Consider the following 27421-nt stretch of genomic DNA (forward strand, 5'->3'; position numbering starts at 1 on the left):
TTAGTGTGTCGCTCAATCGAGTATCATTTCTTGTTTATTTTTCAGATAAAACAGTGTTTCCATTGTGTGCACGCATGTGTGTGAAAAGAGTGGAGGAAGGGTAGTTGTGTAAGGGGAAGAGGGGAGCTTATTTTGGCTTTACACACACACACACACACACACACACTGCGTGCACAAACAGAAACACTTATCTGTCAGAATTTATTTTTACTTTTTAAGTAAAGTGCAGGTTAATTTGTTTTATTTTCACTTAATATTTTGTGTTCATTATTTTTATGTATTCATTTTTTTGTGGCTGTGGAAGGAATAATTTGAGTTTCTATTATTTCTTACGGGAAAATCTGATTTAAAAGTTTGGGGTCACCTGCAAATTCCTTTGTTTTTGTTTAGTGATTTATTTTCTTCATTCTACAACAATACTGGGGATTTCAAAACTATAAAATAAGACATATGGAATTAGGTAATTACGTAACAACAAGAAAAACAACACTGAGATGTTATTTTAAGACACAGAGGTCAGCCTTTCTGTAATAGTTCTTGCAAGAACAGTATTGTCAAGTGCATTTGCAAAATCCGTCAAGCACCATAATGAAACTGGCTCTCATGAAGGCCATCCCAGGAGGACGAGACCAAAACCTACCTCTGTCGCAGACGAGAAGTTCATTTAGAGTTATCAGCCTGAAAAATGACCAATTAACAGCACCTCAGATTAGAGGCGTTATGAAGTCTTTACAGAGCATAAGTAGCTGATACCTCTCACCATTAACTGTTCAAAAGAAATTAATGCTTTTTTTGGACGCCTTCAGCATTTCTTTACAATGTAGAAAGAAATTAAAATCAGGAACCATCATGGAGTTAGAAAGTGACCCCCAACTTTTTAACGGTAGTGTATGTCTATATTTAGTATATAAGAAATCTGGCATGCGACTATTTGAGAGACAAGTCCTTTAATTTTAAAGATTACTAAAATTTGTAAAAGTTTGTTTTATTTTTAATTTACTGTTGCATGAACTGTCCTAGCTTTTGTTTCATTGATCCTGCATATCCTATTATATTGCATTTGACTTTTAATTTGGATCATACACTGATTAGTAATTAATTGTAAGCACAAATTCATGAAGCCAGGAACTATTCAAGCGAGGTCATGGAACAATAATGTGTGTGGGAAGAAGACCCTAGAGGGACTACATGAAATTAATTAGTAGTCATATTTAATGGTCTCAAGTGCCATTACAGTTTTTTGTGTGTGGTTGCATCATGCTGGCTGCAATACTGGATGCAAATAAAACGAACTTGAGGTCAAAAATATGTGGCATTCCTCTTCAATCTCAAGTTCAATCTGAATAGCTATGTGCACAGTTTTGGTATTAATCCGTCACTGCATGTGCTCAATTCAGCTCTGAAAACGTCCCATAGCCTCCAAAATGTCATAGCAGTATAGCCCTAAAGTATCAATCATTTATTACTCCTCATGCATCACCAGTAGAGCTGTGTGATTTAATTGATCTCTTGTGGGTCAACCTGATTTACCAAATCAATGGGTCAGTGTTAGATTCAGAATTGATTCACACTTTTTGACACATTCGTTTGAAATATAACAGTTTTTGGTGCTTCAGTAAATACTTCTATGAGTATCAGAAAAATCTAAAGAAATAGGACCAAATAAGACCATCCCTTCTTCATCTTTAGGATCTTTATAAGCGGCACCTACTGAACTATAATGTGAAGCAGAATCTGACAGTTTGAATCACCACAAGGGTTGTTTATTGTCTTTACTGCAAGAGCTTTAATCAGCTAATCATTCAAAAGACCAAGGGAACAATGTTATGATCATGTTGTTAAGTATAAAATATTTTTTTTGATAGCAATAGGCATAAAACTGAGTAACAGTAATGCCACCTTTGTTTGTGCTTCTAGTTGTTGCTATGGCAGCAATAAAGAGAAAAATGTTAAGGAGGAGTAACTCATCTTGTGTAATCACAGAACAAATCTTATCTTCTTTAACATTGCATTTGAAATACATTTCCTGCTTAAAGATTTGTATGGTCAAATACTGCTTTACATCTCTTTTTTTTCATAATCACAACTAAAACAGCATTATTACAATTAAAGAAAACAGGCTTATTATATAAAGTAGTGATTAATTTCCACCAGAAACGGTTAGTCCTGGAGACAGTGGACATTCTGTGTGTCAATGCAGAGTTGAAGAAATTGGAGAGAATCTTACCTTGCCTTCATCCATTGGGTTATCACTTATGTGGACAACAGGACCAGGGTGGGCCTTGGAGGACCTAAAATAAAGACAAGCAAAGTTAAAGAGTAAAATAGGGATTATATTGAATAGAGATCGATGGAATTAAAGGTGGGTCATCTATATATATATATATATATATATATATATATATATTTTTTTTTTTTTTTTTTTTTTTAACTGTAAAGTTGGCATGTTTGTAGATTTTTTTGAAGATATTTGTGACAAATTATTTTGTTGGGCGTAACATGAGTAATAGAACACATCAATATGGTTTTTGAACTGTCTGCCTGGTTGTTTGTGCACGCATGACATAAAACCTACTGAACAAATTTTAATGGGGTTTTCTCAGGTGTATTTGGCCGAGCATGAGGTAACATACTGGCTTTCATTGCAATTGACCCACAGGAAGAGAAGATATGCTAATTTGAAATTTGAATGGAAATGACCTTATATAATAAAAAAAAATAAATACAATAATCGACCTCAAAATTGAGTGAAACAGATGGCGCTGTACATTTTTAATATGCGCTCATGAGTGTGCACTTAAATTTTACGCAAACGAAATCGCCACTACATCAAGGTTTTAGTAAAAGGCGAGGCAGAAAGAAAGTACGGGAGTCTAGCAAGAGAGCTAGAAGCCAAAGTTACAGTGAGACGTGTCCTATGTATGTACTTTTATTTATAGTACATAGTTATAGTTAAACTACTTTGTTAGGTTAAGCATCCCAACCTTTCCTGATAAACCCAAACTTACAGAATGTGTAATGATTGGTTACAAGAACTTTTAACAAGTTTATTGGTTAAACGTTTAACTATGTATGAAATGCGAGCCAATCAGAGCCAGTGAATGAAGGTCTAGTGGAAATAAAGGCTGGTGGAAGAAGAAGTGGCCATGTCCTCAGAATTATCATCAGGCAAAAAGGTTTTTTTGTGTATGTAGCACAGCATCATGATACATACACACATAGCCACTTGGTTCGCACCGGACTATCACTGTGATGCTTTCTCAATTTCTCACTTATTATATTCTCATTACTTAACACGAGATTGTAAATGTTCAATGCAGTGTTGTGAAAGTGAGACAAGGTACATCCTGTAGTCATGTCCACTCAATCAGTTAGGTCCAAAAGCTTCAGTCAGATAACATTTTTCCCTATCTCTCTTTTCCCCGTCTGCTTGTGTTATCTTCGGGATGGACTGATTGACAGGCGAAGGTACAGAGGAAAAGCTCTGTCGGATAGAAGCCGGTTTTTAATCTCTTTGTACTGTCCGTGCTACTGCCTGAGCCGTCTGACCTGAGCAAGCGATAAAGAGCCAGGGGCTTCACTTCCTCCATGAGGAAGGAGTAAAGACACTAGAAAGTGATACAGTTTTATTTTTTATTTAACAAGAACGATCACATTATTTATATTAGATGACATTATATTATTAAAATGTTCGGCGGCTCCCTTGCCGGGAGCAGCTGGACGACCAACAACATATTATTAAAATGTGGCTCGTCATTTTGATTTGACGATTACAGTGTTATACTTTATTTTTAGTAAAATTTGCTAAATTCTAAACTCAGTATCACGTCCTACTTACCATTAAATTGTACATTCAGGATCTTTCCAAACTTACAGTAAAATAATAATAATAATACTAAGAAGAAGAAGAAGAATATGTCTATTTTTCATCAAGTTTAACTCCAGGAAACACCGAGCGAGAACATTTAAGCAAACAAAACCACACGTGCATAACAAAGTGTGTTGAAGCAAGCAAAACAAATGCAATATAATTTTTAGTTACACTCAGAAATAAGGCCGAAACTGTATTTGATAATTTGGCTCCTAAACTTTACAATTAATCCGTGGTTCATTATTAAGAGCAATTTGTACGGATCACGTATTTACTATGGCCCGTTACAACTCTACTTGAAACATTACATATTTTTTCACTAAAGAAACCAGAGCAGATTTTAGCTCCTGTTCCAGAGGAGGTGCTTTAAGGTGGACCATCAAAGGAACTACAGTTATTGAGCAAATGCAAGAGTAACAGATGAGCCAAGCTTTTAGCACTTATAAACTGCATTTACTTAACTATATAGGGCTTGTTTTACATCACTGCAGCAGACCAGCAAAGTGCTTTCCATTGTTCACAAGTGACAAATCACAAAAGATTTAAATCACAGCTGGTTTAAAGGGCATAATTATGTTGGATCTGATCAGTCAGAAGGTCTGTGGAGTAGACATTAGTTCCTGCTGCAAGGGAAATCACAGGTTTATATTAATGCTCTTGTTCTCTCTACCGCATAAAACATGCTAAAGATCCTGGTGTGGATATAGTAGAAAAGACAAGAACCATTTCCATTCTTTATTCAATTGAAAACTGTAATTGTTAGGATTATCATTAAAATGATAAGTGTGGTAACAGCAATCACAAACAAAAAAAATAATTTGTTGTCCATGATCAGCGGAGTTGAAAAACCCTTCAGGATCTTAGAACTTAGAACGGACATTTCGGGTAAAAACAAACCCTGACGACATGCAGACACAGCATTCATCAAACTTGCAGGCAAAAAAAATTCAAAACGCGCCTGATTCTATCAGACAGGACTGATGCATCTGCATACCTCCACCAAACAACAAAACTGCCAACCTGACAACAAAAATGAATCCGACAGCAAAAAGTAGATCATTTTCTGAGTGTTGATGTGTAAATGCCCAAGCTGCAATTCTGCTGTGGCCTCTACTTTAAAGTCACAGTAACAGAACATCGTAAAGTAACCATCTGATACATAGCTAAAAGATGTAAAGATCATATTTACAGAAAGTCTACATAGGAACAAATGAGTTTATGAGTCTGCATGAGAGAGAGAGAGAGAGAGAGAGAGAGAGAGAGAGAGAGGGAGAAATGGGACAGATTAATGGTGTGGATGTGAGCACTGTGTTCCTGGCTTGGATCCTTTCTCATTTCGGCAGCTGTACCCTCCCTTGTTTAAACCCATACTTTAGCAGGAGTGACCGATCTCAGAAAGAAGATCACCATGGCAACAAGAGCAAGATGGGCAGGATGCAGAAGCTTGCTCATTTTCACTCTCACTTGGTTTGTAATGTAATATGCTTCCACAAAAACCCAACGCATTGCTCACTTTCAGTTTTCACCTCTCGTCTCGTCTCTCTCTCTCTCTCTCTCTCTCTCTGTCTCTTCTAGCTCTCCCTATATATCCCTGATTGAGGGTGTGTTAGACTATAAAGGCGATTTGCACACTTTCTAATAGAGTGCATTATCTTGTTCACTGCCTACACTCGCCTTGCAAATTGATTCTCAAAAGTGATATCACACCCTGAGAACCCAAACATTAAAAAAGAGCTGTACATCATAGACTTCACTATGACACCTCAACTCACCACTTAAACAAAAAAACATCATTTGTATTATTATTTTTCACTTTGTACTATCACTATGAATATAAAACTATATAAATGGAAGAAAGTTTAGAGCTAAACATGTTTAGGCATCAGATTTTGGATGAAACTGAATAAAAACAATCTGACTTCCATTGTTCATGACACCAGGTTGGTATTAAGATGATGAGGAGAAAAAAATAAGTTTCCTTATACTGAACAACCAGTCTAGTTAGACCATTCAAAGGCCTAAAAACAAGTCCAATGAATTTGCCATGCTCATATATCAAGCACAGGAGATATGATGCCCGTGGCAAACACATTTACAAGCACTAAACACAGTTTTCCTGTCTACATATCAACATTAAAAATGTTTCTAAACAGCTTCACCCTGGAAGATGTTCTCCATCAAGCTTACTTTAGTGACGTGTGGACCAAAAGCACCAAAAAATAAATATAAAAATGTCTGGACAAGGCCTAAGAAAAAGCATTGGGAAAAAATGTTCCTTGGGGCAATAAAAAACATTAACCAATTTTTTTAACCAACTCCCATATCGACCTCTTCCAGACAGCTGGGACGCTGCTTCATGATAAAAGTATAAAAAATTGTGGTGGTGGTGGTGGTGGTGAAAGGTTTTCTGGCATTAGATTCACGGTTCTCACGATTCTCATGGTATGTTACAAAGCAATCATTTTGACAAAGTAGAGATGGTAGAGATTGCGAGGTTTTTGAGGTCAATTTTACAACATTTATCTTTAAGATAGTGACTCAAAATGTGCTCTATCAAAAGGTTTAATTAACCTTAAATAACTTGCAAACAATTATTTGTTTTTGTTCTGTGATTTAAAAAAAATCATATTCATTGAAACACTGTGGAACATCCATAAAATAAGTCAGTCACTGCGATCACTTGCTTCATAAACTTTCTCTCCTTTTTTTGTTCCTCCACATAAATATTCTAGTACAGCAGGAGCATTCTGCACTATTTCACCCTGACAGACCTATTTACTGTACATTCGCCATTTCACCACATACGTGCCTATGAATGTTGACCGGAGGTCCTACCACAGTCGTGTAAATGGGAATAAATACAATGGTCACCATTGGCCTCCTTGGTTTTTAGTTGGACTACAGAGGTTCCTAGACGAATGGATGGATGGATGGATTTGATCACATCCCACATGACCAGGCTGCTCTCTCTCTATTAATGCCATGCTCTCAATATTGATCATATGCATAACTTAGGACTATGACAACTTGATCCCTATCATGAACAACTCATGGTTCCTTCATTTGTTCAGCACTTTTTTTTTATTAAAATTTATTCTCATATGATACATTATTCTCATATCATATGTTGATAAAAATAACACAGATCTATAATCAACTTATTCCATGATAAACACAACAACTGAGGAAATTTTATGTATGTACGCATGTATGTATGAATCAAGAACGTGATTGTTTTTCCCGATTGATCATGCAGCTCTGCCGTCATTAGATGCTAACTGGTCTTTAAAATACAACAAAAGGTCATATACTGGTCAAACCAGGTCAAGATTTCGGCTAGTAGCAGCACTCAATACCGATTGAGCACTAAAAAAAACAAAAAAAAAACAACATACAACATTGTCAAGTATGTAAAGCACAACAGAAAATACCATAATGAAAGACTGTGATGTTTCACATGTGTAATGGTCAATTACAGTTATAACAAGCAGGTAAAAAAGAATGATCTACATAAGTGTGATGAAAGGAGAAAGGAAAAGGGGAGAAACGCAGCTATTGAGCCATCCAAATAAATGAAAATATTATGCTATTAAACACAGAGATTTTCAGGTCGTTGTTAACAACACAGCCTTGACCCACTGCGGTCCCTCTAGGCTGCGCAACATTCCTTGACTACAATAGTCTGGATAAGTGAATAACATGACTGAAAGGTGTCTGTGCTTCCATTAAATGATTAACCATTGACCCTTTCCCCCAGCCCACTGTTGTGATGGATATGAAATCGACTGCTCAGACATTTCCAGTTAGTATAAACAAACCACTTAGTCAGGACACTGTTGGGTTTCTGTGTGTAGAGTATTGTTACAGGGCAATGGGAAAGGGGAGGGATGTGAGCCGCCTGCTGGGCACACAGATCACACAGAGAGAAACTGAACGGCACAGCTAAAGCTTTTTTGTTAATAAAATGCTGTGAAATACAATTATATTTGATTACATTATTAAGTGTATATTTTAATAATATTTAAACCTAGCAGACTTTAATGCATTAATTCTTTCATCTTCTGTTCCTGTGGAGGGTTATGAGGGAGGTCGGGGACCATTCACAGAAAAGTGTGGCAGTATTCATCTTGGATGGGGTGGAAATCCCTTGCAGAGTACAAGCACACACTAAATCATACACTATAGGCAAAATCGGCAAAATCTGGAACATACAGCACATGTCTTTATCTGTAGGAGAAAACCAGAGTACCCTGAGGAAACCCACGAAGCACAGGGCGAGCATGCAGACTCCACGCACTCAAAGACTGGTGGTGAGATTTAGATCTTGCATTCAAGTAGGAATGTTGCAAGCAGTAAAACTCTTCGTGTTAGCATAGCAGAACAGCACTCCCTACTTGTTGTAATGTATCTAATGGAAACCCTTTTTACTTATGACAATCTGATTCCTTAAATAAAATTCTCAGGCCGTTTTTCCATCAGATTATAATGCTGGCTGAGCAAGCAATACAGATCTTTTTTCAACCAGGTTGAATGTATATACAGTATACAGTATACGTTATATGGTATATATATATATATATATATATATATATATATAAGAGTAATTTCTGAATTAAATTACATTATGTTTTTTCAAGTGATTATGTTTCATTTCAGGCACTTCATGTTACAATTTAATGACTAGGACAGTAATAAAAGGTATTTTCAGTAATGATTTACATATGGTTATTATTTTCTATTGCACCTGTCCATGATATATAACAGAAGTTTTCTGGTTCTATTCTGAGATACAATCGAGATCAATATGTATATGTGTGCATGTGTGTCTTGCTCACAGTTCAATGGCTTTGTTCCACATGATGGTGTATCCTGAGAGGGTGAAGGACTCCACGTTTACAATGTGGATGTTTCCTCGTTCCGTTCCGACGTACAGCCATTTACTTTGGAAGGGCAGGTGACAGAACGTTATCCTGTAAATATTAAAAAACAAAGAAAACGGGAATGAGAAAAAACAAGGTCCGAAGGAAGGAAACCTTTAAGGATTTAAAAACTCATCACTAGAGAAACATTCAGCATTCAGTAATCAGACTAGTAATCAGACAGGACAGTTCTGTGAATAGTGCATGGTCTTTGTATCGCCCTGAATAAAATGCAAGCAAACTTGTAAGCGCTAGCACTTTTACTGCAGGTCCCCAGGTCTCAGGAAGCTCCTGCCTGCATTGCTGAGCGCTTTGGATTCAGTTAAAAGGAAATCCAAATTACAGCAGGGACTCATTAGCTACCCTCCATGAGATGTTCAAGCAGAGCCGCTGTGTAACACGTAAACCTGAGCTTCCAAAGAAGGTTAACGTTTTAGGATATGAATGCATGCGCAGGTGCACACTCACACGCGCGCACACTTTTTTTGTACACCGGTCCTCTGCAGAATCATGCATATATTCATGGACGAATGAGTTGAGAGACACACCATGCCTCACACTCCACACACTTTGTTATATCTGTCAGACTTTCTCTCTCACTCTTTCTCGCTATCACATACACACACACCTCAACATTTCACACAACAACCTACAAGCTGGACTGTTAGAAGAAACTCCTGCATGGTATTTCTCTGATAAGCGCAGAGAAAGAGAGAGAGAGAGAGAGAGAGAGAAAGAGAGAGGCTGGGGAAATGGAGAACAGGAGATCCTCTGAGACGTGGCGCAGATCTAATCTTCCTCGTGTAAGCAAGCGTTTTCTCCTTCCGATTAAGTCTTTCGGTCAAGAACTCGATTTTCCCAAAAGTAACAGCCTTTCATAAGGGATTACAGAGCAGAGCCTTGGATAAAAATGACAGGCCACTTGGGTCTGAATAATGACCCGACTCTTCCCGGGTCCAATTTGTGAGAGGGACATGAGATCGATAGCGAGCCTTTCTCCGATAGTGGTGAAGTGAACTTTCTGGTGGACTACGGCTTAAACATTTATCCTAAAAATAAATCACCAAGTAACAGAGTCAATCTATCCTTCTGTTCTTGTCCGAACATAAAAGCAGGCATAGTAATCATGAAAAGTCAGATTGACCTTTTGTTGGAGCTTTTACACAATCGCTACAAGGTTTGGGTCAGGAATCCTGGAGCATAGGAACGGACGCAAAAACCTGACCTTGCTGCAAGGTCATGTCGCGGGGCGTCTACTTCGGCATGACTAGGCAGGATTTATCTTTTTTTACTCAACTGCAAACACTGCATTCAAAAACCTAAAACAACAACAACAAAAACATGCATATTGCCTTATTTATCCCTGCACTACCAGACATCTACAACCTCAGTGCATAATCATCTTTCTCATGCACACACACACACACACAGACACACACACACACAAGGCTTGTTGAGGTGGCGCAGGTGTTTGTGTGCCTGCTTTCTGCTGCAGTGTGATGCTGAGCTAAAGGAGTGTATTAGCATAGCTTCTGGGTTCCCTGCACTCCTGACATTTGGCTTGCTCTTTACCGAGCACCTGACCTGCAGAGATGCTTGTGCGCACATGCACACACACGCACACACACACACACACACACACATTTCCAACCAAAAGCTTGAGAAAAAGGCCAACGTCTGGAGATGAAAAGTATTATACGTCAACTAGTCTGCACTTCAAATCTCCTAGGTTTCCACAACAAAGGACATCACTAAAACAGCAAGAGTCAGAGCTTTGGGAATAATTTGGGAGTAAGGAGGTTAAAACTCTTCTCTGACCCTACACCTGTGCGCTTCTGTTCAAAATCGGATTAGTCACATTGAACTAATTTACATCCTATTCAAATCAACACAAGGGATCTGTGAGCTTGTGATTATTTTCATTAAAGCAAACAGTTTTGATTTGTGATTAAAATCTCATTCATATCATTCTAATACAAAACAAACTCTCAAAAACTCTCAGAGTTAATGACCGAAGACGGCGATGTTTCTATAAAATTTGGGCAAAATTGTCAAATCCAACATAAGGTAACATTTGTATTTTAATACACAGGGTGATTCACTCGAAAGAGGCCCAGAATATTTTGTAATGACCCTGATTAAGCAATCTGATACAAAAAAATATGCTACATACCTTATAATCAATTACATTGCGAATTTGCACAGTGAGATTGCTCGTCACCGTTGCTGTCCTGTGACACATTCGGACAGTCTCCACCATGAGAAGGGAATCCAATTTCTGTACCATCCTCTGAATAACACTCTTTGAGGATACATCAGGAACAGTATAATTCTTTCTAAATTCGGCATTAAGCGGCGCAAATGGCTGTCTGGCACCTACAGTACCATATCGGTCTGACTTGTGGGCATTCCCCTCTTGTTCACAGCTACATACACTGAGGAGTGTACGCTGTTTCATTCAGATTGCATTGCCCTAGCGAGAGTTATTACAGAATATTCGGGCCTCATTTGAGTGAATCACTCTTTAAGGCAGTATTACATTATAAGTTAAACAAAAAAAAGAAAACAACAAGGTGAGCGCCTAACGAGACAAAACCCTGGTTTACAGCCTTTGACTGGACATCAGAAAGTCCTTTGATGTAGTTGAATTACCGTTACGATTTGCAGTTGAATTGACGATGCTTATAGCTGTAGAGTTTATCGTAATTTTACTGTATGCTGGACGAGCGCCAAAACTTTTGCATGAAATCGCATTGCACAAGCTGAAACTGAAATAAAGTAAAGCCAGCATTCATGCATAAAAGGAAAATTTCTGCTGTAACTGTGCTTTCCTCAAATGGTATCCGGAGTTGTTTTCTGCAGAGATGTCTATTGGCAACACATTGAGTTCACATTCGAGGCAATGCTGTAACACTTCTTTCAGACTCTTCCCCTTAGGGATTTTCCCCAAGGCACGCTTTAAACTCGCATCAAACGCGCTGATGAGCGCCGGAAGGTGCGCTCTACTCTCATTTTTTATTCACTGACAGAGAAAGAGACCATGGATTAGCACATGGATGCTGCTGGAAGAAACTATTCCATGTTTTGTCTTATTTTAGGATGAGGATCATAATTCGGTCCTGGAATGAATCAGATGCAGATCCTTCAGGCTTCATTTGGGGGAAAAAAAAATTATTAAAAAATGCCCCTCAGAGTCAGCTCTTTAACGACTACACGGGTTCTGACTGGATATTCCCTTAGAGACCTTGCGTACTCTTTTCATCCTCACATGCTCCACTGATTGCGCCATCTCCCTAGGCGAGAAAAAAACTTGTGTAGACACACTTGGCAAATGTCACACACAGGGCACACACACACACACACACATGGATGTACAGAAACTTGTTCATCCCTGAAAGCTGCTGTTGGCGAGCTGTCAGTCTCTTCAGCAGACAGGCCACTGATGAGAAGTGAAGAGTCAGTTCCTTTCAAATTAAATCAACAACTACAAGGAATGGATCAAGACATTTAACTCCTTATTGCAGTGGCTTTACAGAAAGGTGACACACAGATAAACTGTTTGTTCTTTGGTAAGGTTGCTGATCTCTAAAATCAGCATTTCTTGGAAGGCATTTACATTTCAGTACCCGAAGTCTCCTACAAGACAAGCGATCGTCATTACGTCTGGTTTTGTTGTACAACCACCCTAGCAGGAACCCTAATTTTGAATGAACATTGTAGTATACAGTAGTTTTAACGACGTTGCCATGACGTTCACCATTGGGACAACATTGTTAGGATATTGAGATAACTTTGATAATTAATGATCCAAACACAATGTTACAAATACAACCTCAAAACAATAAAATCTCAACCTTTATTTGGAGAATTTATGCCACCTAACATCCATTCGCATAATATCTGAAAACATCCACGGTCTCTCAAGTTTCTAACAAGGTTTACAATTCCAATTGGGGATTGGGACAGACACATCAGCTTCCCACACACAGCATGTTTTATTTTCTTTTAAAAATATTACCGTTTATTAGCTCCAAAATAACTGTCATACGCTGTTTGTGACGCTTGTTGGTATATATGCATAATACGAGCGTCAAGAGCAAGTTTCCTAGTGATGCAGCGCGCTCACCGCAGTGACTAGAGTTCAAGTCCCACAAAGGACATTGGTTTGTTATTAATAATGTTTTGAAATTTTTGAAACATCATATAAACATGTAGTCAACAATGTTCTGACATCATTTCATCAAAGTCAATTCTAATCATTCTAATTCTAAAAAAACCCTAACACTAACACTGTACCAACATCCACAACATCAGCAAATTAAAGTCACCACCATGTTTTGATACAAAGGCGCATGACAAGCATTTGTTTATGGAATACATGTGTGCATGTGTGAGTGCAGATGTGCAGAAGAACATGGTAAGGTTTGCAGCTAAGCAACAGCCCATACGCTGCACGAACCAGTAGCATGAGCACAAATAGAGTGCATATCAACAACAAGAAAAAAAAAGTCAATTCACCTAAATAGGAAAAAAAAATTAGATCAAACAGAAAGTAACTTCAGATACATGATTTATTTTATTTTATGCTCGGAACGATCTGCTTCTGAAATGACCAGCATCTTAACTCACCTCTCCCTGTTAAACTTCAGGGAGTGCAGCACGGCCGGCCTCTTCTGACGCAGGTTCCATAAGTGAATGCTGTCGTCAGCTAAAGCACTCACTAACGCCCCCTGTGGGAAGAGAAAGAGAAGGACACACCATATGATACCACGACAGAGCTGATGAACACTGAGGCCTACAACACGCACGCCCCGCTCCAAGGTCCACCTGCAGCAAAATTACCCTGCTGACTATAAGAAGCTTTGGTTGATTTAAAAGATTATAAAAGTCAGGCGGTGGTAGTACAGTATGTGTGAAAAAGTGGAAATTTAAAGTTGCAAAAGGAGAGTAGAAGCATGCAGAAAGAAATGAAAGAGGACAGATAGCGATGAAGAATGCACCAACCATGTCATGCAGATAGAGGTCAAGAGCGTCAGTTCATGTTCACATCAACAGCAGAATCTCTCTGACTTGGCATGGTTGTTTCTGTCAGACGGGGAGTATTTCAGAACATGCTTATCAAGCAAAATGATTGTTAGTGTTTTCAAAGAATGGAACAAACAAAAAAAAAAACACCCAGTGGGATACAGTATCTACAGTATCTACTCTATCTTCATGGGTTTAACGCAATGCTACTATATGTATTTGTACCTGTTTAGTGCTCCAACTATGAGCATCAGATTTGGTAGGTGTGGTCATTTTTTTCCATGTTTTATTGTGATATGCACAGTAAAAAAACGTTTCCCCATACAATAAAATACTTTCTTTGCTGTCCCCCAATGAATGGCACGAAAAAGTAAATAAATAAATAAAATTGACTCAAATAAAACAATAAAATAAATAAACGTAAATAAAATACAGTATATTAAACAGAATTAAAAAAAAAAAAAAATATGAAAATATATTTAAAAAATACACTGTAAACAGTCCATTGCATAAAAAAGTCTGCAATATGTTTGAGTAAATCATTAGTGAGTGTGCAGCCTGCAATTGGTGTGAAAATTGTGCAAATGACTGTTTAAGTGATTGTGCAAATTCTGCAATGAATGTTCTAAGATCTGTGTCAACAGTCAGTTACAGTTGGTAGTCCATGATCATAAACTCCTGTCAGCTATTTCGGAGTCTGATGGCAGTGGAAGGGAAGGAGTTCTTTAGCCTTTAGTTCTTTAGTTCTCCTTGTGATCTTTTCAGTAGTCTTCACCACTCTCTGCAGGCATAGCACTGCCGTACCACACGGTGATGCAGTTAGTCGGGATGGTCTGGATCGTTCAGCTGTTTGAGAAGACCTTAGGAGACATACTAAACTTCCTCAGCCTCCTAAGAAAGTACAGCTGCTGTTGAGCCTTCTTAACAAGCTTTGTGGTGTTAAGTGTCCAAAAGAGGTCGTCACTGATGTGGACGCCTAGATATTTAAAGCTGCTCACCCTCTCCACTTCAAGCTCCCAAATAAACAGGGGTCGATAAGCTCCTTTCTCCTCCCTTATGTCCACTAGCATCTCCTTAGTCTTGTCTGTTAAGGGAGTGTTAAACCTAACATTACTGTGTAGAAATATTTGCTGGGAAAGAGACCAGGATTTGGCGAGGTCATATATCATCTTTTGAAGGTTTTTGTTTTTTCTGCGCCTTTCTGTTCATCCTCTGTGAAGAATGGTGGCTGCGTTGGAGTGCTTTGAAAGTATTTGGGTGCTGGGTCATATCGCTATACTGTACACCATACAACAATACAATGTGCAGAAAGAATTGAGAAAGCTGAGAAAATCAGAATAGCGAAAGCAAAACGAATGATTAGATGGAGATGGAGGACATGTATAGCACCATGCGGTAGGGAACACTCTTCTGTTTATATCATGCAGCTTGACCTATAATGACATTATAATGACAAGTGTTTTTATCTTCAAAACACCTAACCACACGAAATTCAGATGTGTGTGTGTTTGGGTGTGTGTGTTTGATTTCTAAATCACACTAGGTCCGCAGATAATACTAATCGCATGCAAATAGGACAGTAGAAACAGATTTGTTCAGTTTTATAATTAAAACAGCTATTAGGTTTTACTGAGCATGCTGGAGAATGTGAGTTCTTCTGGGAACTTTGTCACACTCGCTCCTTTCTATTTTCATGCAAAAGCCATTTGAAATTTTTTATCTGAAAACTCGTTTGTTATGTAATATGTGTCTTTCTTTAAAGACATGCAAAACTCATCTGAAATGTTATTTAATTATTATTAATTTTGTATTAATGTTGGACATCTTGAATGGTAATGATAATATGGTGCCCAGAATTTTGTACAGTACTCTCTCTCTCTCTCTCTCTCTCTCTCGCTATGTATATATATGGTCTGTGATTCATCTTCTTGGAGAAACACACAGAAAGGTCTGCTTTAAATTTAAAGTATATATATATATATATATTACTTTGAATTTGAAGCAGACCTTTCTGTGTGTTTCTCCAAGAAGATGAATCACAGGCCATATGTGTGTATGTGTATATAAAGAAGCAGCGAAAGACCTTTTGGCTTCTCCCACAGGCTCTACTTGGTATACTGAGTCACACACACAGCATGCATAGAAAGAAAGTTTCTAGACACGAGCACAGTGCGTTAAGTGACGTATTAAACTGCAACAGACATAAGGCAATCATTTCGTAACTTGTTATTTTAAAGCTTGGTACATGATTTTTCATGATTGAACTCTGATTGCCTAGTACTGACTGAACTAAACTAGCATGATATGAGCATCCATGGGCTACACCTTGCACAAATGCCACAACCTTTTTATCATTTTCTCTAGGTACACTGTCAACAACATATTGTCCCATATAGACCTTCTATTTTTCCTTACCCAAGCAAAATCATGAACTGATCTGTTAGTTCGTGTCCCAAGTGTCATTGTACAGGGTTATTTGAAGAAAATATATTCTGTTAAATTTTAATATACCTTTACCCGTGTCTAAATATCCAGTTATATTTCACTTTAAGGGTATATTTAACTATATCTTTAACAAGTTAACACGGGTCTGAGACCTCCTCTACAGTGTGTCTCCGCTATTGCCCCAGGGGAAATACCCCTCACATAAGACGTTTTTTTAATACAAATTATTTCAAGCTTTTTTATTTCACTTCACCTCCTAATCTGCTGTTTTAGTGTCTGTGAAAATGATGTACAGATGAGCCACACCCACCAGAGAACAGCATAGATGAGCAACAAGCCAGGTGAGGAGTATATGCGGACGAATTAGGAGAAAAACCAATTGGTTTGCTTAACCCCTGGGCCAATAGAAATGGGAATCATGTGGGGTTTTTTTGCACACACACACACACACACACACACACACACACACACACACACACACACTAAAGACGTGTCTGAATGTCTAACGGTGACTAAAAAGGTCCTCTGACTTTTAAACAGTCATAGTCCTAGCTAGATCTCATGGCTGCACTTCTCATCATTCTTAATTATAAATGCAGTATTCTTGCATATTTCTATCCATCACGTCCAAAACAAACACAGAACGTCGCTTTTTGACAGATCCATGCCCACTTACTTCCCAACTCTACCGCACTTTTCACAATTCATCCGACTGTAATCCTTTCATCACACACAAACAAATCAAAATTTTCTCTATTGATGGATAGGAATCGATGGAAACCATCTCCAAGTGGTGCGACATCTTCCTCTTGGCTATGTGGCTTAACACCTCGCCAACTTGGCTAGAACACTGCTGTAGTGCGACGGGGAGCCGTGCCATACTTCATACTGTGTTCTTGCACAAGACGGGCCCAGAAATAGCGCCCAACTATGCTTTGACAAAAATAGCGTCGTTGCTGGTTGAGCTACTTGGGGGTTTGGTTTATTTTCAGTTCTGAAAACAGTCATTTTTAAAGAAACATGGTGCACCACCTTGGGCTTCACAGGAACCACTGTAGTGCATGTGTAATTCTGCCCTTCAGGAAGACGCCTCAGGAACTACGGCAACATATCCAGATACGCATTACATCTGACGAATGGCAAATATGTTGGCGAATATGTAATTTATCTTATACGACTACTAATCAGCAAATTCGTGACACAGAAGAATGAGTAAGTGGGCCCTGTAGGTAACTTCAAAGAAAAGAAAAAAAGGGAGGCAAAAGTATTGTTACTTTCCTCCATAAGCAGCATCTAGGGGCACCAGTGGGTTCTTCAAAATAAAGGCAGTGAAAAGAGGGATCAGTTGAGAATTATGGAATAATTCTATAATGATGGAGAAGAGACAGACCAAAAGAGAGCACTAGAGCAATGCACTTACTTCGTTGATGAGGAACTGTAGCTGGATGACGGCTGCTCCGCTCTCGTGCTGACAGTAACATTCCACGCCGGGACGACCAAATCTGGATGAGGGAAAGTTAAGGAATTTATCATGTCTAACGAAGAAAGGCAGGTGATAACCCTTCAACAGTTTGGTAACCCATAACCTGGGTTCAGGGCTTGGTCAGGGAATGGGATTAATTGGCCAAAAAAAAAAAACGTAACAAAAAAAAAATGGCATCAACAGTATGAGAGTTTCACTGAGGTGTTCCAGACGAGAAATATAAATAAATGTTGATATTAAGTTTACAACATTGTTTTGGTTTTGTTCTTTTAATGTTATCCCAATGTTATACAGTCAACGTTCATAGACAACCCAAAATCAAAGGTGCTCCAACTACATAAAATTTATATGGACCTTTTATGGAATTATTCAATTTTTATGATAACACCAATGCTAAGCAAATATCTAGATACTAAGAGTATTGGTTATATAATGGTTGGTTTTTTTATGTTACTGGTATTAAATTAATACTTTTAAAATGGTACCGGTGTCTAAACATTGTCTGAACAGATACGAAAAATGGTGGAAAACAGTAGAGAATGGCTTTTTATTGAAAACAATAACAACTAAAAACAAAACAATATATTTAAAATAGACATACAGTAAATATAAGTAGATTCGAAACACAATTTACATACTACCTGGACCAACTACAATCATTTAACACTAATAACAGCGAAGTACTTGGCACTCTTAGTACAGTATGCTGCAAACCAGCTTAAAATTTCAGTACGGTACGCTTTCGCAGAAATATGACAATATTTAATTCTCACAAATTCTCAGTAATGTACTAAAATTAACATAGAGGTTTTTTACATTTTTTAACAGGTTAGCATTAGTGGCAGATTCTCCCAGGTGTTTTCTCCCTGGCCAAGGGAAGCCAGGCTTTCCCGTTTTTTTTAGACTTTACCTGCCATTTCAGTAAAAAATAAATAAATAAAAAAAACCCTGCCTGTTGTCAAACCCCCAGGGGCTCTTCTACATCATCATTTGCAAACATTAGAAAGTGCAGATATGTTTAAAAAAAATAATAATAATAAAATACCACTAGATTATCAACAATTGTTATAGTGCCGTGCTTGTCTGAACTAACTGCAAATGTTTATTTACTGTTGGGGTCATTTTATTGCGACTGTTTAAACAAGAATTATACATGTACCCTACTGAATAGTTTGATATGAATTTAAATTAAATGTTTCCTAATTTAGTTTGTAATTATCCTTAATGCTTCTTTTATTTATTATTAAATGTTTGCTGCACATTAAGCATCTGGTTATGCATTTGGGAGAGGAGTTGGGTAAATAAAATGTTGAGAACATTGTGTGTGTGTCGGAAAATGCAAGCATCGGCTGCAGTGTGTGTGCATACATGCAAGTTTTGTGTAAAATCATACCGGGCACTCATGAAGTTTGTCTGGCTCTTAAAGCAGGGTGTATGATGTACAAAACACACACACACATAGTGATAAAATTAAATAGAAGATAGTCTCAGTTGACTGACTCAAAAATATTTTCAATATGTATTTTATTTTATTAATATATATATATATATATATTATAATATATTTCTTGTATCTCAAATTCAATGTTTCATTGGTTGTCAGGAAAGCGCCAGTTCAGTGCCTATGTAAATTAACTACTCCCAACCCATGCCCCATAACTGCTGAGCCAAGCCCTGCTTTTTCCAAATCATGCCCCACCATAATTCTTTGCCAACAATGCTAACATGCCCTGTTTAGCTCATTAAAAACAAAAATGCTTATGAACTCAGTTGCATTTTTACTTAAGGATCACTAAACAGGACAAAATTGAGGAGGTCACTGCAAATTAGCACTCATATCTACATATCTACAGGCAAGGGTGTCAATAACCCACCCTTCTTAAGCTTTTAAAAAAAATGTGTTTTAACTTTTACATCCTAAACAAGTTAAAATACCAAACAGTCATTGGTTTATTTTGCTTTGGAAAAAAAAAACTCCTAGGAGAGGAATTCGGTATGAAGCAGCTGTTAGCGGGCTAGCGAACCTGCTTGCTTTGTTTAAACACTCTGCTAGCATGCCCCGCTAGAGTTCAATATTAGCCCTGGTGGTGTGGGACTTTTCTGCAGCATTGTTTTTAGTTTAAACAGTGTTCCTTGCAGTCTGTAACCATTTGTACAGATTCTTTTGTCTAAAGGCTGTCATACGAACATAATGTTAATCAGAAAATGGGGAACAAGGGGGAATTATAGTCACTTCTCTTGTAAGACTGTGTGGACAATGAATAGTAACTAACGCAGCCAAACAATGAAAATTTGACTAAAGAGAAACTGAGGTTGTATAAATCTTTACATGGCTATAAACACATAATAAATGATCATGTACAATACTTAATTTCAAATCTTTCAATGATCTTTCAAATCTTTCAAATTGCTATTGAGATGAAACTTGGCCAATTAAGATTTCACATGAAAAGACATAAACCTAAAAAAGTGTATTATTCTAAAATGCAAAATTGTTAAGATTGCAACATGAATTTGTCATGCTTGCAGACACTATAGATTTTTTGCTTTTTAAGCTTTTACTAGGTAGCCGTGTAACTTTAATGGTTTATGTGTTAACGTGTTAAAAACAGATTACAAAAAGCAATCATACCTGAATAAACTATTTTTAGTATAAGTTTTATAGCCACATAACAGAAGTTGGTTGTCCAATTTCCATTTAAACAAAACCAGTTGTTAGTAATTAGGGGGGAAATCCTTCATTTTGATTTGAAATTTTAATTTAATTTAAGCAACAATTTTTATAGGTCATATGCTTTTATAAGCATATACTAATTTTAGTATCAGTATCCATAAAAGAATATAAATAATTTGGCTTTCAAATTATTATTACAGTATCATTATTGTTTGAAGCGAGACAGTATAATGCTAAAAAATGCATTTTTGGGGCACATACTGTATAAAATCATCTCCCCAAAACAGCTGAAGTTAGCAACCTGAAATGTTTAGGGAAGCAAGATTGTTTACTTCCATGTTGCAAAAACTTTAGAAGTATTGGGTACACACATTTTGTTGCACATTTTAAAGTAACAAATCCTGTCGAATCGTCCATCCATTAAATTAGCTGTAAGGTTGGGCAAATCCGACCTCACTGCTTAATGTAAACTATTTCTAGTAACACTCACGGTTCAGGACAGGGAGTTACTGCACAAGATAAACTCCACCCACAAAAACTTTACTTTTTTACCACTAAAGTTGGTCTGAGGTTGGGAGTCGAATTATTTTTTGTCAATTAAATTTCTACAGGATTCATTCATTCATTCATCCATTCAATAATTAGTGATGTATTAATTAAGCAATAGCACAAGAGAATGAACGCTGTAGTGCTGGATATCAGCATGGCTGTGTTGCGGTCACAAACGCATCACAGCAGCGCTGTTATTCAGCAAAAGCGCCGTGCACAATATTGCTTTAATACAACAGATTATTATTAAAACATTATGATTTGTTTGTTTATGCAGAGCTGGCAGATAGCAACTGACAGTATAATTAACAGAAGTTAACGTATTTTTAAATTCTTATCGGTACTATGTAGCCAAAAGGTGAGGAGAAAACACTTAGGAAGTAGTGGACAGTCAGTGTATATTAATGATTAACAGAACACCTGGGGCGGCACGGTGGTGTAGTGACTAACACTGTCGCCTTGAACCTCCAGGGTCCAGGGTCAATTCCTGTCTCTGTCTGCATGGAGTTTACATGTCCTCCCTGTGCTTGGTGGGTTTCCTCCAGGATATTTTTTTCCTTCCACAGTCCAAAGCCATGCAGATTAGGTTAACTGGCGTTCCCAAATTGCCCGTAGTGTGTGAATGTGTGTGTCCTGTGATAGATTGGCACCCTGTTCAGGGTGCACCCCGGCTTGTGCGCTAAGTTTCCTGGGGTAGGCTCTAGGCCCTCCGCAACCTTGAATACAGGATATAGACGATGAGACGATAAGATGAATTCACTTTAAAAAACTTTTGCTGACAAGTATTCAGACCCTTATTTTTTTTGCAAAGGAGTAGAATCTCCTGTAACAGCAATTCACACCTGTATCCCTCAGTCCTATCTTCAGCTCTCTCCACAGTTCTGTGCTGTTTGGACTGGACTTTTGCTGTCCCAACACCAGTTCAATGTTGACTAGAATATACTTTTTGTGATGTTATTGCACTGAAAGGTGACCCTTTGGGCAAAGGTTTACCTTTCAGCACAGTAACCTGCATGTATACAGTGGTTACAGGAAGGTTACATAACACTTTCATACCATGACACTGCCACCACCACCATGCTTTACTGCAAAATATATCCATTTCGTCTTATTAGATCAAAAACTCTTCTTCCTTATGACTTCGAGCCGTTTACTCAGGAGTAGTTTGCAGTATGCCTAGAGACTCTCCACCTGGGTTGGTTTATGGACTATTTCTGAGATGGTTACCTTTCCTATCTCATTAGTGGATGTCTGAAACTCTGTTAGAGTGGCCAATTGGTTTTTGGTCGCTTTTCGGACAAAAGTCGACCCAAGTTTGACCACATAGTCCTGGTTCTTTCATTTCATTACTGGCACATGCTTTAAACTCTTGTGGTCTCAATAGAAGTTAACCACACTTCATTGGCTTGCATTTTAGACTTGCTGTGAATCATGCCACCAAAATGGATAGGGTTTGGGAACCCACTGTATATAACTACAAGCACATCTTCTTCAGTCTCAAAAAGCGCATGGCGAATGGTTCTGGCTAAATTTAGACAGTGTGGGGTCATTAATACTGTCCACTGCAGCCAGGCCTGGATCCACTCCAGGAAGCCATCACAGCAATGAACCCAGCAAGGGGGAATTTAATGGTGTGAAGTTCAGTGCTCTCTCCATCCCGATGCCACCGTGAACACAGGAGCTGCAACAATATCTCACTTTATAAGCTGATATGAACAGCTAGAATTGTCAACAGGAGCCGCATTAGGATGTGGGTGGGTGAGAATGAGGTGTCAGTCTTCGAGCCAAAAGAAGCCGTATTTCAGCACGGCATGCAATGATGATGCCAGGGAGATATCTGTCTGTCTGTCTATCTGTCTATCTATCTATCTATCTATCTATCTATCTATCTATCTATCTGTCTGTCTGTCTACATGTATCTTTCTATCTGTACATATGTATGTATGTAATTATACTTAATAAATTTTAATCAAGAATATATTATATATTATAATATATTTTATAATAATATATAATATATTATATTGTGTATATAAATCATGATAAAATCACATATATGGGATAGATAGAAAGATAAACAGCACAGCTATAAGAAATATGAATGAAAATGTGGGTGCCATTCAGAGTGTTGCTGTGTCAGAGCTCAAAGATCCTGAACTTTTTTTCTGTCTGTGCAGGGTTTCACTCTATATTTCCCCTAGGGGTGTGAGTATGTGTGTGCAAGGGAGGGAGCGAGAGCGAGAAAGATGGAGAAAGAGATGCCCTGTGATGTGCTGGCATTTACACCAACTGTTTTGTTCCCCAGCGTACCCAGGAGAAGCTCCTGGATCCACAGTAGCTACTGAAGATAAATGAAAAAGTTTATGATTGATGACACTGGGTGACGCATGCACTGATCTAATAATGAGGAGCAATTTTGGGGCGCTGGATCCCTATTGGATCGGATTTGACATATCTGATCTAAGCAGGTAGTGATGACTGACATGGCACGGATATTAACCATGAACATAGACCTTAGATGTTTACCATAGCTTGGCAGCTGATGCATTTAGAGAGTTGCTTGGTTCCTATATGAGCTTGTCACTGTTGGACTGGTATCAGATATAAACCTGAGTTCTCCAAGCAAGCCTTAAAGCACTAGGCAATTTACTTTAAGTATTTGTAAAATGCCAGATTTGGAAATGTGTGTGCTTCAGTGTTTACTGCAGAGCAACATTAACACAATACTGCTTAATATTTGGCTTCCCTAATAAATCAAAGGTGTCTCTAGAGAGTTACATATTAAGAGCAAATTAAATGACTTAATCATACTCATACACCCATGAGCCTGCATGCAGTGTGTGTTTGTGCGGGTTTGTGTGTGGGAGAGAGTGAGAAAGTGTGTACAAAAATACACGCAAACACGCATAAGTATGAGAAATAATTGCGTCACAGTTCAGCTCAGCTCACTGTCTGTCTGTGTGTGTGTATGTGTGTGCACATGCATGTGCATGTACTGTCGGCATGTTACATCTCCTCCCTGACAGTGTGATATATGACCAAATGTGTCGGCATTATACCAGAAAAAAACGGTCCTCTTGTCAGCCCTTTGGCGACAAGAAGAACTAAGTTGTGTATCTTTGCCACGCTTCGAATAAGCCAACAGGAGGAGACATGTGGCCCAGCTGTTTATCTTGTCTCTTCTCTTCAGTCCAAAGCTTAGAGGTCCAGTTGACTTGAAGAAGGTCAAGTGTTTCAATCCAAAACACTTTGCTTGTCCCAGAAATATGTTTCGTACTATATACTTTCGTCTATTTGTCTGTTTCCATATGCTTCCATTAGCCCCTGTGAGTGTGTACACTTCTTCTTGCGTGTATGTGGGTGTGTGAGAAACCTCAGGATGTGCTCTCGTCAGTCCAGGCACCTTTGCACCTCTTCGGTTGAAGTGAAGGTGCAGGCTTTCTGTGTTCACCCATACAAGGTCAAAGAGGGCAAAAGAGTTTCTCAACTATTTCTTGTCATTCTTTATTTCTTTCCTTCCCACACTGGTCATTTTTCACATGTTACCCTTCTACCTTTCTTTCTTCACTTTTTTTTGCACATTTAATCTCTCTCTCTTTTATTAGATTAGCGCTAGGCTCGTTCAGATCAGCACATGCAGTAGGCGGGAGTTGGCACCAAATATTCACTGTGATCAACACTATGCTAACAAATATATTACTTCTTGTGGTTTCGTAAGCCTGGAAATTGCATGTTTCTGTATAGGTGATTGACTTGGTCACACGGAATGACATGTTGCTATCTGTACATTTGTAAACATATAACTAGTCAGTATAATACAAGTCAAACAAGTACTTTTCATTTTGCAGAATAACAGAACATAGTTCTGAGAGTAAAAACGACCTTTATTTCTGTATCTAGTCCCCTTATCCTTATCCTAGTGCTTGGATACTATCAAGGTAGAAAGTTTTCTTTGTACACCGGAGCCATGTTGGGACTGCCTGCCCCATGTCTGAAGCACTGGCCTCCCAGGAACCCCTTTAATAGCCCAAACATGAAAATAGCTTAGAGTGTAATGATCGAATAATTTAATTACCGGGTTACACTAACGTGGGAACTTTAATCTAGTCTCTGGTGAAGTGTTAGCCCCTCAGGACAAGAAAAGACGCTCACAGCCAATGTAAACAGTAACCCAAATGTATTAAACAATAAATAAACAAAAGAGTAAAATAGGATTTACAAAATATATACAAATAGCGATGGTGTGTAAGTGTGTGGCATGATTGTCCAAAGTCTGGGTTATTTATGAAGGAGGTGTGTAGTGGGAGAGCTGGATCGGTGTTGTTAATAATCCGGGAGCACGATTTTGGAGCAGGAGTGAGGTAGTGAAGCAGACCGGGGGTGATAATCCAACTGGAAAGGATTTCCGCCAATGATTTCAACAGACACTTGGCAACAATTTATTCATCAGTTTTCAAGAATCAGGCATTCCAGTTGCTAAATGTTCATTAAAAACGACTTCAGTGGGCTCCAAGGCACTCACTGGAGCCGTCATTCACGGACATATAGCCTTCTTTATATGGTTTGAACCATTCTAATGTTTCTTGAAGTCTTCTGTAAATGTCAATCGATTTTGCGCCTTCATTCACAAAATAAAGTTTGACTTGAACGCCCCTTGCATAATAGATCATATTCTTTCTTGTCCCTTTATTATCTGCACTATGGACAGGAAGCATGTCATAGCTGAAAAGACATTGATGTGCAAAATACGACGCCCAACTGAGTTTTCAGATAAGGTTAATTAGAATACATCTTAAGTCAAATAAAACTCAATTAATGTTCACTATAATGTTTCCTATGTGCATCTAAAGTTCCTTATGCTATTATTATTATTATTATTATCCAACAATTATATTGTGGTTAGTTATACTGATATTTTAGCCTATGAATAATTGCTATAATTTCTATATATAATAAATATTATACAGTTACCTTTTTTGAGCAATCTAATTGGATGAAAGGCATTCTACAAGTGTTGATAATAGCTTGTAACAGCACTGGACTGTTTAACAATATGTGTTAATCCGTGTCTCAGGTGTTCTCACTCACTCATCGTCTATATCACTAGAAGCCTTGGGGCACGAGGCGTGGTACACCCTGGACAGGGTGCCAATCCATCACAGGGCACACACACACACACACACACACACACACACACACACACACACACTACTGGCAATTTGGGAATGCCAATAAACCTAATTTGCATATCTTTGGACTGTGGAAGAAACCTGCGTACCTAGAGGAAACCCACCAAGCCCGGGGAAAACATGTACATTCCATGCACACAGCAACAACAACATTGATTACTGTGCATTCTGAGATGCCTGTCTTTTTATCGTGTTCATAAAGAGGGGGAATTTAAATTATGTATCCTTCCTAACCACCTTGGACCGGTCTCCATGCACCATGCGAGCCTCTCTAATCAGTAATGTTTTTATGCTTATAAAACTGACCCTCACTGGATGCTTAAATTATTTTTTTTTTCTTCACACACCATGTCTAAACTCTAGAAATAGAGAGAGAGAGAGAGACTTTCAAGTGTGGAATTCCCAGAAGAGCAGCATCTTCTGAAAATACTTAAAAACCACTGCAGAAGGTAATTTTGATGCCTCATAGCTCATGGGTCCAGGGTTCAATCTCAAGCATCAGGAAACGTCTGTGAAGAAATCCGCAAACCCTGCTGGTGTACAGTACTTTCAGACAAGTTTTTCTGCTCTTAGATACAAGTCAGCTGTTGATGTGCTTTGGAAAGAAAAAAAGGAGTAGGTGGTAATAAGGGGTATATAAAATAAGGGGTGCTTGAGATAAACTGCATTATTAAAGAATCTCAAACAGAGAGGGAGTTTAGGAGTGAGATGAAGAGAGCGTAAAGCGATCAATGAGAAAGCAATTAAGTAAGAGAGAGAGACAGGATGGACGCAGGAAGTGATAGGCAGAGGCACAAGTGAGAGCGCACTAAGCTGTTATGAATAACAAATCGATAATATTTAAACACGTAACATTTAAACACAGTTACGGATGGCCTGCAGAGTTGCTCTGTTGTAAAACCAAATTAGGTCGTTATCATCATCTAACAGCTAAGTAATCGATTAAAGCTGTGATTTCCCCAGCGATCGCGTTTCACTAGGTGTAACATTAGAAACTTCTTTTGAGCATCAATAATGGGGGTTAATAAAGTTATGTAAAGCCGAGAACTTCATGCACCGTTACAAACCTTGTGATAAAAGCGTCAATACATCAGTACACAATACACGCCGAGTCGACCATTTTGCCGTGAAAAGCGCCGACGATGAAACACTCATGTTGAGTTTTTCCTAGAGTATAAAGCTTATGAAATACATATTTACAAGCTGCAGCCTCGCTTTTGAACTCGGGGGTAAAGTGGAGTGGGAAGTGGATTATACATGCAGAAG

General features: G+C 38.2%; 1 protein-coding gene across 2 annotated transcripts in view; it reads right to left on the minus strand.

Annotated features, from left to right (window-relative positions):
- stxbp5a (syntaxin binding protein 5a (tomosyn)) overlaps positions 1-27421 on the minus strand; it is a 77736-nt gene that overhangs the window by 28558 nt on the left and 21757 nt on the right. For both annotated transcript variants that reach the window (XM_053481311.1, XM_053481304.1), the window contains exons 3-6: positions 17681-17762; positions 13420-13520; positions 8707-8841; positions 2228-2291 (exon numbers count right to left, since the gene is read on the minus strand). In XM_053481311.1, coding sequence (XP_053337286.1) covers positions 2228-2291; positions 8707-8841; positions 13420-13520; positions 17681-17762 — 382 coding nt within the window. The remainder of the gene's footprint in view (positions 1-2227; positions 2292-8706; positions 8842-13419; positions 13521-17680; positions 17763-27421) is intronic.

Source organism: Clarias gariepinus, chromosome 2 (genome assembly GCF_024256425.1).
Source record: "Clarias gariepinus isolate MV-2021 ecotype Netherlands chromosome 2, CGAR_prim_01v2, whole genome shotgun sequence".
NCBI lineage: Eukaryota > Metazoa > Chordata > Actinopteri > Siluriformes > Clariidae > Clarias > Clarias gariepinus.